Source organism: Mus musculus, chromosome 14, assembly GCF_000001635.26.
Source record: "Mus musculus strain C57BL/6J chromosome 14, GRCm38.p6 C57BL/6J".
Lineage (NCBI taxonomy): Eukaryota > Metazoa > Chordata > Mammalia > Rodentia > Muridae > Mus > Mus musculus.
The window spans coordinates 47408028-47421230 of record NC_000080.6 but is presented as its reverse complement, the minus strand read 5'-3'; the positions used below and the strand labels follow the sequence as shown (position 1 = coordinate 47421230).

At 45.2% G+C, this 13203-nt stretch overlaps 1 protein-coding gene and 1 pseudogene across 4 annotated transcripts in view; both read left to right on the top strand.

Moving 5' to 3' along the window:
* Gm8353 (predicted gene 8353) lies at positions 1022-1511 on the top strand (annotated as a pseudogene).
* Dlgap5 (DLG associated protein 5) overlaps positions 2824-13203 on the top strand; it is a 30629-nt gene continuing 20249 nt past the window's right edge. For 2 of the 4 annotated variants that reach the window (XM_006518833.2, XM_006518834.2), the window contains exons 1-7: positions 3021-3122; positions 4660-4895; positions 7392-7585; positions 8191-8253; positions 9488-9572; positions 9664-9786; positions 10853-10923. In XM_006518833.2, coding sequence (XP_006518896.1) covers positions 4661-4895; positions 7392-7585; positions 8191-8253; positions 9488-9572; positions 9664-9786; positions 10853-10923 — 771 coding nt within the window. In that variant the 5' untranslated portion in view covers positions 3021-3122; position 4660. Of the gene's footprint in view, positions 3123-4659; positions 4896-7391; positions 7586-8190; positions 8254-9487; positions 9573-9663; positions 9787-10852; positions 10924-13203 lie in introns of all 4 variants that reach the window. The other 2 variants (NM_144553.2, XM_006518835.4) reach the window with 2 other exon arrangements.

The following is a 13203-nucleotide window of genomic DNA, read 5'->3' as shown; positions in this document are numbered from 1 at the left end:
TCTCGCCCATGGGTATCAATGTAGATGCTGGAAAAGCCACAAGATCCTAGAGACCATTTCTTTTTTTCTTTTTTCTTTTTAAAAGATTTATTTATTATCTGTAAGTACACTGTAGCTGTCTTCAGACACACCAGAAGAGGGCATCCGATCACATTGCAGATGGTTGTGAGCCACCTTGTGGTTGCTGGGATTTGAACTCAGGACCTGGTGGTTTACTAATGTATCAATGCCATCTTGGGGTTGGATCATTACATATTGAGGTCTGCCTTGGGCTTGGCTCCTACCTGACCTGCCATGTGGCTGGTGATAAATTATTTCTCTGACAGTGAAGTGAGCAGATTCACACCAGATTAGGTTATATTAAATGCAGGTTTATTGGTAAGCTGCTCTCAGACGAGTTCACTGGCCTCAAGGACCAGGGAAATCACTCTGAGGAGAGAGAAGGAAGTAGGGGGTGAGAAAGGGTGTGCACAGGCAGAGAGAGGAGAAGAAGAGAGGGAAGGGAGAGGGAGACACAATCTCTGGATTATATAGGGAGGAGCCTCTGGGGGAAAGGCAGCCCAGCCTCTGGGCTGGAATGGTCAGGGTGGGGGGCAGGGTATGCCAGGTAGGGAACTGAGGGATGCTGGGGGAACCCGGAGGCCAGGTCCACCTGACAAGTAAAATATGCACCTCAGCCCCTTGTCCTGGGGTCTGAAACCACACCTCTGGGTCTACTGACACATGGAGCTTGGTCCTGAGGAGGAGCTCAGATCAGAGCTTCCTCTGCCAAGTTCCTATCTTACAGGTATTATATTCCAAGTCACACAGATGGATTTTAAGTTACACAAAATGTTTCCACTTGCGTTCCTAACAGTTTTGTTTTGATTGAGATAGGATCTCACTGTCCCGAACTCTCTGTCTAGCAGGCTGGCGTAGACCACAAACTCCAGACTGATGGGATTAAATTCATATACAGTATAGTCTCCGCATTTTCCTTTTTTTAAGCTTACTTATTGAATGTTTTAAGGTTTATTTTGGTTTTTCGGAGTAACTGCCGAGATGGCCGAAGTGGAGCAGCAGAAGAAGTGGACCTTCTGCAAGTTCACCTACGGTGGCGGTGGCGTGGACCTCGATATGACCTATGAGCAGCTGATGCAGTTGTACAGCACCCGCCAGAGGCGGCGCCTGAACCTTGGCCTGCGGCGGAAGCAGAACTAACTGCTCAAGCCCTTGAGAAAGGCCAAGAAGGAGGCGCCACCTATGGAGAAGCCCGAGGTGGTGAAGACAAACCTGAGGGGACATGATCATCCTGCCCAAAATGGTGGGCAGCATGGTGGGCGTGTACAATGGCAAGACCTTCAACTAGGTGGAGCTCAAACCAGAGATGATAGGCCACTACCTGGGCGAGTTCTCCATCACCTACAAACCTGTGAAGCACGGCCGCCGCCCGGGATCGGTGCCACCCACTCCTCCCGATTCACTCCCCTCAAGTAGCCGAGGCCAATAGAGACTCAGTTTTGGGTCCCTGGGTGGTGGTGGTGGGTTAAGATTTATTTTGTTTTCTGCCTATGAGTGTTTTGCCCACAGAGGTCAGAATGTGATGGATCTTTTAGAACTGGAGTTACAGAGAGTTGTGAGCCACCACGTGGGTGCCTGGGTTTTCTGCCAGGGCAAGAAAGTGCTCTCAACTGCCAAGCAACTCTCCAGCCCCCAGTCTCAGCTATTTTAAAACAACAGTGAAACCCAAACAGGAACCACATTGTCACACACTGTTACTACGTCTTAAGGTGTCTTTTAACACCTTACAAGAACAGGTTTGTTTCCTGCAAACCATGTTTTTCAACCTATGCTGAACTTGTGACCCCATGATGTACGCCCACCCCTTTGCCTTGTTAAGTTCCTGAACACCTGTGATGACTCCCCTTCCACATGCTGTGTTCTTGCATTTATCTACCCCATAGGTAGCCTTGAACCCCGAGTGGCTCACTCTCCCGCTGGCCCAGATGCTAAAGGCACTAAGAGTCAGTTATCTCCAACGGCTCTTTTTTTTTTTTTTTTTTTTTTTTTTTTAGCAACCCTGACCCATTCCCATAAAAAGAACCTCAAAAGCCAGTGAGGGGCTGCTCTCTGAAATCTCCACTTTGGGAGACCGCAGCTGGCTGGCCAGTTTGCTTTAATCAGATATAGCTTGCTTTAATCAGCCACTCGCGAAATTGGTGTTTCTTTCCCCCATCAGATCTAACATAACCATGAATATTATGTCAGTTACCTATCTTCATCTTTCTCTTTGTATGTCCCAGAGGTCTCAGTGCTGCTATAGAGCTGCAGGCAGCTGGTCCTCTTTCCCAAGATGTTGGCAGGGAAAAAGCAAAAGCCAAACTTACAAACTCTTTCCTAATTTATCTTCCCGGTGTCTACTGGATACCGATCAGTCTACAAACACATGGTCAGCACAGCTGTCCTGGCCCAGGCGTTTTTGTTTTCTTGATATCTCATGGGATGTGTGCCTTCGTTTATGTGTCTGTTAGAAATCTCAGTTGATTTCTAAGGCAGACGTTAATTTTGCCTTAGAAAAGAAGGAGAAATGGAATAAATGATCTCGTTTAACTTAAAACCTTTGCCTTTTTTTAGCGTGGATGCTCAGCCCGTAATCCCAGCAGCACTCAGTGACAGGCAGGAGCATCTCGGTGAGTTCGAGGCCAGCCTTGTCTACATAGTGAGTTCCCAGACATAGTGAGACCTTGTCTTAAAAACCAAAACAAACAAACAAACAAACAAACACGTTTAAAAGGAAAGAAGAAAACCGGCCTGAAGAGCCAACAAGTGCGGCCCGCCCCACTGAGTTTATAGTGTGTCGCTGCCACGCCTAGCGGGTTTACCGCCTCCCTCCTCCCCCTCGCCCTCCCGCTCCCAACCCTTTGCCTTCCAAACAATTTAAATGTCGCACAGAACCAACCTATCGCAAGCCTCGTTCGAGGGGAAGGGGCGGGAGCTTCCGGAAGTGTTGGCAAAAGTCCCTCCAATCAGCGGCTGGCAGCGGGAAATTTCAGTTCCGTGAAGGGTCGGTCCGGGAGTTCCTTCTGCGGATCGGTGGAGTTTTCTGTGTTGCGACATTGTTGTGGATCCAGAAACTGCTTCAGGTAAGTGGGATCAAGAGTTCAAGGTCCTCCGTGGCTGCATACCAGCTCGAGAATGGCCTGGGACGAGACTGTCCCGAAAAAATTTAAAAATGGCCTAGGTGAGATGGCTCAACAGTTAGGAAGGAGCACTTGTTTGCAGAGTTAGCTTCCCAGCATCCCACGTAGGGCAGGTCACAAACTCCTTGTAGCTCCAGCGTCAAGAGGTCCGACACCCTCTACTGGACACCAGTATGCATCCACCCCAACACAGAAATAGACATACACATAAACAACAAGAAAAAAAACCTTTGGAAAAAATTGGCATGAAAAATGTAGATTATCCTAAAGCATTGACAGCGTATTAGAGATGAGACTCTACCCGACCTGTATGCTAGTAACCTCCCAAAATAGCCCACAAGTGTCAGTGGATTCTGCTTTTCCTGAAGACGCTGTCATTTCTCTCTAACCTGCTGTAAGTATTAGACGGAGAATCTTAAGATGAGTGCACAGGCAGGGGAGCTGACCTGAGAGGTCCACTTGACCATCACCATGACACAAGCCATTAGAGAAGAAGGACCTCAGTTGAGGAAATGACGACATGAGGTCCAGCTGTAAGGCATTTTCTCAGTTAATGATTAATGGGGAAGGGCCCAGCATCTTGTGGGTGGCAGCCATCCCTGGGCTGCAATCCTTGGTTCTGTAAGAAAGTGAAGCAAGCCAGTAAGAAGGGTCACTCTGTGGCCTCAGCACCAGCTCCTGCCTCCAGGTTCCAGCCTTGCTTGAGTTCCAGTCCTGACTTCCTTTGATGATGAATAGCAAAGTGGAAGTGTGAGCTGAATAAGCCCTTTCCTCCCCAACTTGCTTTTAGGTCATGGTGTTTTGTTGCAGCAATTGACACCCTGTCTAAGACAACCGTGTTAACAAGTTTTGCTTAAACTCTTTCTCTAGTAGTTGTGTTTGACACTTTCTCTCTTTTCCTTTTTTTCTTTTGGTGGGGAGAGGATTAAAACAAGGTTTCACATAGCTCCCACCAGCCTCCTTTGGAGCTGAGACCGACTGACCATGAGCAGGCCCTCTTGTTTTGGTTTTCCGACTGTGGTTGCACAGTATTTATCAGGCCAGCTTTAGCCAGGTGTTAAAGTCACAGGAGTGTGTTCATCACAGTAGGGTGATGCTGCGATGAAGGGTCTAGGTGGGTTTCAGACCTTACTTACTTCCTACTCATAACCCCCAAATAGGCCGTGGTATCTCATCTGTGATGACTTTTCTACTTTCATATCTACTCATATTTTTTCCATTGTGAGTTTTAATATTTTCATTTCAAGGAAGTGCAGAGTGGTGTAGGAGATAGATTGAAGTCTTGATCATTTTTATTAGTTTACTAATTTATCTCTTTGAGAGAATGTTTTACTCTTTAGCCCAGGCTATGCAAAGCTCACATGATTTGCTCGCTTGAGCCTTCTGCCTGCCACAGCCTGACCTGAGATTTTATTTTACTTTTTTTAAATAATAAAATGAAAATCCATTTATGTTGGTGTCTGTTTCTCCTCTTTGGCAGGATGCTGGTGTCACGTTTTGCCAGTCGGTTTCGGAAAGACTCGAGCACTGAGATGGTTAGAACCAACTTGGCTCATAGAAAGTCTCTGTCTCAGAAGGAGAACAGACACAGGGTGTATGAGCGAAACAGACACTTCGGTTTGAAGGACGTCAACATTCCACTGGAAGGGCGAGAGCTTGGTAATATACACGAGACATCGCAAGACCTCTCTCCAGAGAAGGCCAGCTCCAAAACAAGTAAGGAAGGGTCTTTTGTAACTGTAAGTACTTTTGAGACGCAAGGGGTCTGGAGAGATGGCTCAGCAGTTGAGAGTGTTCACTGTTCTTGCAGAGGACCTGGGGTCAGTTCCTAGCATGGTGGTTCGTCTGTAACTCAGGTTTCTGAGGATCCGACTTTGCCGGCTCCTGCATGGGTAAGGTGTGCATACATCCCCTTGGCACACCACATGCAGATAAATAGGAAAAGAGAAACCTGGGAGGGAATTTAAAGGGCTGAACTGATTAAAGGAAATTGTTCTAAATAACTCGCTGAGAACCTTTGAAATACAAAGATTTCACCAGTCGCCGAGAGAAAAGAGATCATTCTTAAACTTTGCCCGAAGTGGTTTGGGGCCACAAGGAAAGAAAGAACTGAGTAAACAGAATAGAATAGTCTCAGGAAAAGATCACAACCGTGAGAATAGTGTCTAGCTGGCCCAAGGAGTTAGAGGGTGGAGCTGAGGAGCGGCTTCCCTCTAACCGGGAGCCTGGGTTGGTTCTCTTTAGTTAGCAAGTATTAGAACTGAATGGCAGTAATACAGGATGACTGTGTTCTTAGGATTTTTTTTTCTTTTTACACTCATTGGAGGGGATGGTGCATGGGAGCACAGGTTCCCCGGTGAGCGTGTGGAGGTCTGGGGACAATTGGAGTGTCGCTCCCTCCACCATTATGTTGGCTCCAGCGATCAAACTCTTGTTGTTAAGATTGCTTAGGGAGCACACTAATCACTGCGCTCTCTTCCTGGCCCTAGATATTTTGTTTTATATTTCTTTTTAGAATCCATGTGGCATGCACACCCAGTGCATTGAACCTGCTTTTGTAACAGGTGGTATCGGGCCGAAAGATTGTAGTCTGTACCACCAAGGCCAGCTTTCTTCCAGATTTATCATTCTAGTGACTATGAAGAAGCGTGAGGGACAAGAACTGGACAGAACAGCTGCAGGGTTTTGTGTCTCCTGACCTGACGTGAATAGTGTGCTAGTCTGTTTGGAGAGGGGAAACCACAGCCTGTCTAGGGAGTTGGCAGGAAAAGGGTCAGGAATCAAAGAGTTCTGAAAGAACGACTGTTTTTTGCTCTGAGCACAGCTAAAATATACAGTCAATATTGTAGAAGACAACAGTAGCTTTAGGGAAGGGATTTTTAAAAATTAAGAGTTCAATTTTGGACGTGTTAAAATTTTACATTTTTTTAATACATTTTCAACCCCCCCTCTCAAATTAGTAAGTCTGCCCCCTTTTTTTTTATCATGTACATATGCATGTATGTATTTGTACGGACAAATATATAAATACAGCCTGCTGCTGGACACATTGAAGTTATGATGCCTATTAGGCGTGTAAGGAGAGATGATAAAGTAATTGAGGGCCAGACATGGTGGCTGATGCCTTTAATTCCAGTCCTCTGGAGGCAGAAGCAAGTTAAAGCCAGTCAGGGCTAGCTAGTAAGATGTTGGCTCAAAAAGGGAGGCATGTGGAGGAATGAATGGGTTCAGAAGAGAGGAAATATCGTCCAGGACATAGTCTTACTTCAGAGGTTGAGCTTGAGTCTAATGAAACCCTGAGATGTGAGTTCTACCCAATAAAAAAACATGGAGGTTAGGAATAAGTGAAAAACTTGAACTAAGTAAAAAACAAGATCCCATTGAGGCCTAAGAACCAAACTAATGCAAGAGCCAATCACAGAAAAGCTTATAAGATGTATGTTGGAGGTGAGGGATTCCCTTCAGAAAGAGAATGAAGTCTGAAGAAAGGCCCAGGGTCTAATGTCTCTTAGTCCAAAGGTCCAAAAGCTTGTGAGGGTCTAAGTCCCAGCTCTGTTTCCAAGAGATACATTTGGGCCCCAGAGGTAAAGCTATGGGGTTGCTCAGATCCTTGCAGCCCCAGTAAGGAAGGCTGTCATGTTGGGCTTTGTGTGTGAGTGACATCGTCCCCAAGAATGGCTTTGTTACTGTTTTATATGCAGGGTGTTAGGGATTGGACTCAGGACCTCACTCATGCCAGGCAACTCAGCAAGCGCCTGACCATTGAACTGTACTCCCAACTCTCAAAAGAACCTTCTGGACTTGGCGATCAGGTCTCAATAGATAGCTCTGTCTGGCCTGGCGTTGCTAATACCAGGTTGGCCAAGAAAACCTGGATTCCTCCTGCTTCAGCCTCTCGAGTGATGGATGGTAGCTATATCTCAAGACACAGAGTTTTTCAAGCTTGTTGCATACAGGAAAAGGCAAACCCGACGACCCTTCGTAAAGTTCTTTGATTTAGCCTAAAGTAACCAATATATCAATATTTCTTAAAAAAATTGAGCGGATGAAGTCATGCATAATATAATTTCAGCATGACTAGAACTCAAAATCACTGTATTAGAGAGCATTTATTAGCAGGTGAGGTTAGACATAGTGTGCCGTTAGAAAGTTGATGTGCTATTTTGTCTGAAATGTTTGATGAGCTGTTGTTTGACACCTTCCTCCCCTTAGGGTCAGTAAAAATGGTCCTGAGTGACCAACGGAAGCAGCTCCTCCAGAAGTACAAGGAAGAAAAACAACTTCAAAAACTGAAAGAACAGCGAGAGAAAGCCAAACGTGGAGTGTTCAAAGTGGGTCTCTATAGACCCGCTGCGCCTGGCTTTCTTGTCACAGACCAGAGGGGTGCGAAAGCTGAGCCAGAAAAGGTCCGTTTATGATTTTAACTTGAAATAGACAAACAATTCTTTTAACTCTGGAACTAAAAAAAAAAAATCGATATTTAACTTATCAGCATACCATAGATTTTTAAGGATTGTACTGGCTAGTTTTGTGTCAACTTGACACAGCTGGAGTTATCACAGAGAAAGGAGCTTCAGGTGAGGAAATGCCTCCATGAGATCCAGCTGTGGGGCATTTTCTCAATTTATGATTAAGCGGGGAAAGGCCCGTTTGTGGGTGGTACCATCCCTGGGCTGGTAGTCTTGGGTTCTATAAGAAAGCAAGCTGAGCAAGCCAATAAAGAACATCCCTCCATGGCCTCTGCATCAGCTCCTGCTTCCTGACCTGCTTGAGTTCCAGTCCTGACTTCCTTTGGTGATGAACAGCAATATGGAAGTGTAAGCTGAATAAACCCTTTCCTTCCCAACTTGCTTCTTGGTTATGATGTTTGTGCAGGAATAGAAACCCTGACTAAGGCAAGGATAAAATTTAAATTTTAAACTGAGACATGGAATAAATTTTGCCAGTATGTTTTATGTTTGTTTGTTTGTTTGTTTGTTTGTTTAATTGACCTTCTTTTGGCTGTTTAAAGGCTTTTCCACATACTGGACGGATTACAAGATCAAAGACCAAAGAATATATGGAGCAGACTAAGGTATCATTGTGTATAGATAATTGCTACTGAAGGAGGCATTGTACTTTTCCCCCCTCAAAGTGTATAATTCCATTTAAAGCCTGAGACCAGGTGCAAGCATAGTGATGTATTTATCGGACTTGAAGGTATGAAGGAAGATTAGGGATGGCTTAGAGCAGTTGTGGCCAGATGCCAAGGAGGTTCTCACAGCATTCTTTGCAAAAACACTTCCTGTGTGACCTGCCCCAGGAGTCTGTGCCTGTGCGGAAAGCATAGAGTAGGGGTAAGATATAGTTCTGACTTCTCTAATACACCAATAGGGGAAGGCCCGGGAGAGAATGAAGTGCGATACTGGGAAAAGCAGTGACGAAATTTCATCGAGTAAGGAACCTAAGTTTTGTTTTTAACAGATTGGAGTCACTGCCATGTTCCTGTGGCTTCTCTAGCCACTGAGCTACATACAGTACTGATCAAAATGCTGAGGCTTTGTGGATCTTAGTTTGGGCCTAGGAGTAAAATTGAGGCATATATAGAATGGGAGGTTACAGTACGCATAGGCACTGAGTAACATTTTAATTGGAGCAGTCAAGGAAACCTTATCGAGATGCCCATATGTAGGGTGTAGTCTTAAAGGAAGTGGATGAAGCCCAGGAAAAAACTCGTCCCTAGGAGAAAGGTAAATTGAGGGCTTTTTGCTATTGATTTTTTTCTTTTCCTCCAGCAGCGTTGAGAATTAGAGAGGCCAGGATCTGTGCTCGTTAGGCCTGTTCTATAACACCGAGCACATAACTAGACCGTGGTGCCCAGGGCCTGACTGCACAGCTACCCATGTGCTGAGGCAGGGTGATAGCTTAAGTACGGGAGTTTGAGGCCAGCCTCACAACACGAGGCCTGATTTCCGGGCAAGAAAGCCTCAGTTAATGTTTTTATTAGTATTTTCAGAATTCTCCAGTGAGCATATAAGGAAAAAAATTTTTTTATGTTTTTTGTGTTTTGAGGCAGGGTGTCACTTTGGTGCTCTGACGGCCTGGACTTTAGACAAACCTGCCTGCCTCTGTTTCCTGGGTGCTGGGATTGATGGCATGTGGCATCACGCCTTCCTGGCTTATGTTTTTGAGACAGGGTCACGAGTAGCCCAGGTTCTGCTGAAACTCCCTGCTGGTTGAAGCTGGTCTCGCATTGATGAATTAATAAGTTAAAAGTGTGCTTTGATTTATTATGCAGTCAAATGGCAAAGTTTCTGATCTCTTCACAGATTGGTAGCAGGAATGTTCCTAAAGCAACCCAGAGTGACCAAAGACAAACTTCTGAAAAACAACCATTAGACAGAGAGAGAAAAGGTAGGACTGTTAGTAACAGTGATGGGGTTGGTGCTGCCCTAGGAATGACACTTGAATGACAGGAGGCATCTGATGAGATGATTTTCCCCAGTTATGCAGCCTGTGCTGTTCACGTCAGGGAAAGGGACTGAATCAGCGGCTACTCAGAGGGCCAAGCTGATGGCCCGAACAGTGTCATCCACTACAAGAAAGCCAGTCACAAGAGCCACGAATGGTAAGAAGAGATTGTTATCTGCATGCACATGTACAGTAATGCGGTTTATAAAGACTAAGGAAGTGAAAGGCTCGTGACCCTGAAATATAGTGTGTTAATAATATAAAAAGTAACGGAAATACATGCTGAAGTATGAAGCTAATGGACTCATGAGTGAGGGCCGTGTGTGTGTGGGGGGGGGGCATAGGTCGACAGTGGGCATCTTCCTCTGTTACTCTTCCTTCACCTTGCTTTTGGAGGTATAGTCTCAACCTGGAGCTTAAGAGTGCAGCTAGACTGGCCGGCCATCAAGCCCCAGGGATCCAGTCTTCGCTTCCCTAGCACTAGCTGCAGATGAACGCTGTAGCTTACCACTTTTACAGGAGTCCTGGGACCTAGACTCTGGTCCTTGCCTACAGTAAGCACTTTGCCAGCTGAACTACTGCACCAGGCTCTTGTTGGTTTCTTTCTGGCTGGCTTTTGAGATTTAGTTTTACTTTATGTATATGGGTTTTACCTGCATGTGTGTCTGTGTGCACGTGAGTGGTGCCCATGGCAGCCAGAAGAGGGCATCTGATCTTCTGGAACTGGAGTTATAGATGGTTGTAAACCTCCATGTGGGTGCTGGGACTCAGCCTCTGGAAGAGCAGTCCCTGCTCTTAACAGGAACCATCACTCCAGCTCTGAGACTGGTTCCTTTGGGACAAGGGCTCACCCTGTAGCTGAGGCTAGCCTGCACAGGCTTCCGAGGAAGTGCTGGAGTTAGAGGCATGTGCCTCTGTCTGTCTGTTTAGGTTGGTTGGTTGGTTTAGTGTTGGCAGTAAGATGTGTTTTCTTTTTTATAGTAAGTATATGTTTGGCGATCAGAAAAAAAGAGAAAGGAAACAATTTTTATTATGAAAAGATGGTTTGTATTTAACAAGAAGGTTCATTTGTTTTGGTCTCTTTCTAGTGTGACTTGCAGTCATAAAAGGTGAAGACACACGTCCCTGTCTTTGTCTTCTTTCAGACTTTGCCAGATTATCTGGTACTTTACTTGGTAGCATTGAATGTTATAAAGTGTATGCTACTTTATTTTGTGTTTTAGAGAAAGGATCAGAAAGAATGAGACCAAGTGGAGGGAGACCTGCCAAAAAACCAGAAGGCAAGCCGGACAAGGTAGAGTACAGCTTCTGTCATTGCCCAGTGCTGCGACATCACGATGCTCCATTCGGAAGGCTGAAGTGAAGCACGCAGGCTGCTTCCGAGAACTAACCACAGACATACCAGAGCCATGGGCACGAAGGCAGCATCCCAGGAGTTACTGACGTGGGTGCTTGGGCGCCTGACTCTCAGAGTTCTAAGTAGAGAAAGTGCAATCTGATTAGCAAAGGAAATGGGGACTCCTGAGCAGCACAGCAGAGAGACAGGCAGGTTTGCAAGAGCCAGTTTGTAGGGTGAGAGCTTGGATTTTCCATATACCAAGGTATGGTCTGTGCTTCCAACTAGTTGTATGATGTGGATGGGACACGACGTGTAATTTGAGTTTATTTTTCCATCTCTAACGTAGAATTTCCTAGAACTGTTAAGATTTCAGTAAGCCAGGGTTTCTGACAACAGCTAGAATGAGGTCCTCAAAAAACAGGACCAGGCCTGCAAAATGGCTCAGCAGGTGTTTGCTGCTGAACCTGCTGATCTTCACTTAATCCCCAGAACCCACAGTGAGGGGAATGGGATCCCCAACTCCTGCAGCTTGGCCTTTGACCTCCACACATAGAAGTTTAAAAGAAAAACAAAAGAAACTGTTTTGAGTTCCTTGGCTTCTGCTATAACTTTAACCTTTTAAGGAAAGCAAAAGCTCACACTTTGGTAAGGTGTCTAGAGACTCTTTGAAGAGCAAATTTATATTTATATTTGTGGCGCACTCAGGAGGCAGAGGCAGGCGGATTTCTGAGTTCGAGGCCAGCCTGGTCTACAAAGTGAGTTCCAGGACAGCCAGGACTACACAGAGAAACCCTGTTTTAAAAAAACAAAAAAAAAAAGAAATCCTCCAAGGAGAGAAATGGAGAGTGAGTCTTTCTAAGCCAACTGGGTCTTAAAGGAAGAGTTACTAAGAGTTAAGATTTGTTTCCTGAGACCAGTGGGTGACGGTGCTTGCCGTCAAACCTGATGGCCCAAGTTCGAGTCCCAGATCCCACAAGGTGGAAGAGGAAAACCAACACTTGGAAATTGTGTTCTAACCTCCATCTGTGGCATGGTGTGCACTCCCTAAACACACACACACACATGCCAGTAAAATAAATGTGTTTTTAAAAAGCTATTATTCCTCTAAATGTTGGTATTAGTTTTTACTTTCACTGACACATTGACCTTTGAGATTCTTATCCAGGGTGAAATACCTTGATTTGAATTTAGGGCTCATTAATAAAGTCAAAGAACTTTTTAAAAGTGTCTATCAAGTAGCAACTAAATTATCTTGGAAGAATATGCTTTGTATCGTGTTGGTTGATCTCAACATGTCACACTGAGAACCACTGTTCTCTTTTTAACAACCTAAAACTATTTTTAAGTTATTTATTTTTAATTATTTTATGTGTATGGGCATTTTGCTTGCATATGAGACTGTACCACCCATGCCCTTGATGCCTGAGGAGCCAGAAGAGGAAGTCAGGTCCCTGGAATGCAAGTTTTTGGTCGTGAGCCTCCATGTGTGTGCTAGGAATCTCTGGGTCCTGGAAAAGTCAGCCAGTGCTCTTAACCACAGAGCCATTGCTCCAGCTCCCACAACCCAAGGGCATTTTTCTACAAAGTGGTTGGTCCTCTAGAATTGAGTCGGTCAATAATTGCTAGGTTTCTCATTCTCGAAGCCTTGAGATAATCCGTGTGATTTTGTTAAAAAACCTTATTTTGTTAGTTGGATTTTTCCATTTTAGTTTTAACATTTTTATTTGTTATAATATCTACAAGGTGTAGTTTAACAAAGACTGGCTCTGAATGATAGCATCGGTTTAGTATAGCTAACCTTCTGATTTCAAGTGTGCATTTTTTAGAGAGAGAGAGAGAGTAGGAGTTGGAGGCAGTGGTGAGCTGCCTGGCAAGCGTTGGGACTCCGCGCTGCGTCTCCAAAGACCAGCGATTCCCCCAAGTACGGAGCCAGCTCCCGAGCCCTCCTCTTTACATTTTTAAGTGTTTCCAATTTTGTTTCAAATTGTGTACGTAGATGCTCTCGTAGGAACTTTTCCTCTTGCTGTGGTAAAATCCCTGCTTAAGGGGTACGGGGTTTGTCACAGTTCAAGGGTGTAGTCCATCATAGCTGTGGAATCTTGGGAGAGCTGGTCATGAGGAAACAGCAATGGCTGCCTGAGCTCGGCTCACTTTAGCCTTTTCATTAAGGTGCCCAGGCTGGACCACTTTCGGTGTGGGCAAACGTTGAATCCTGTTGAATTCCAGCTGGCACAG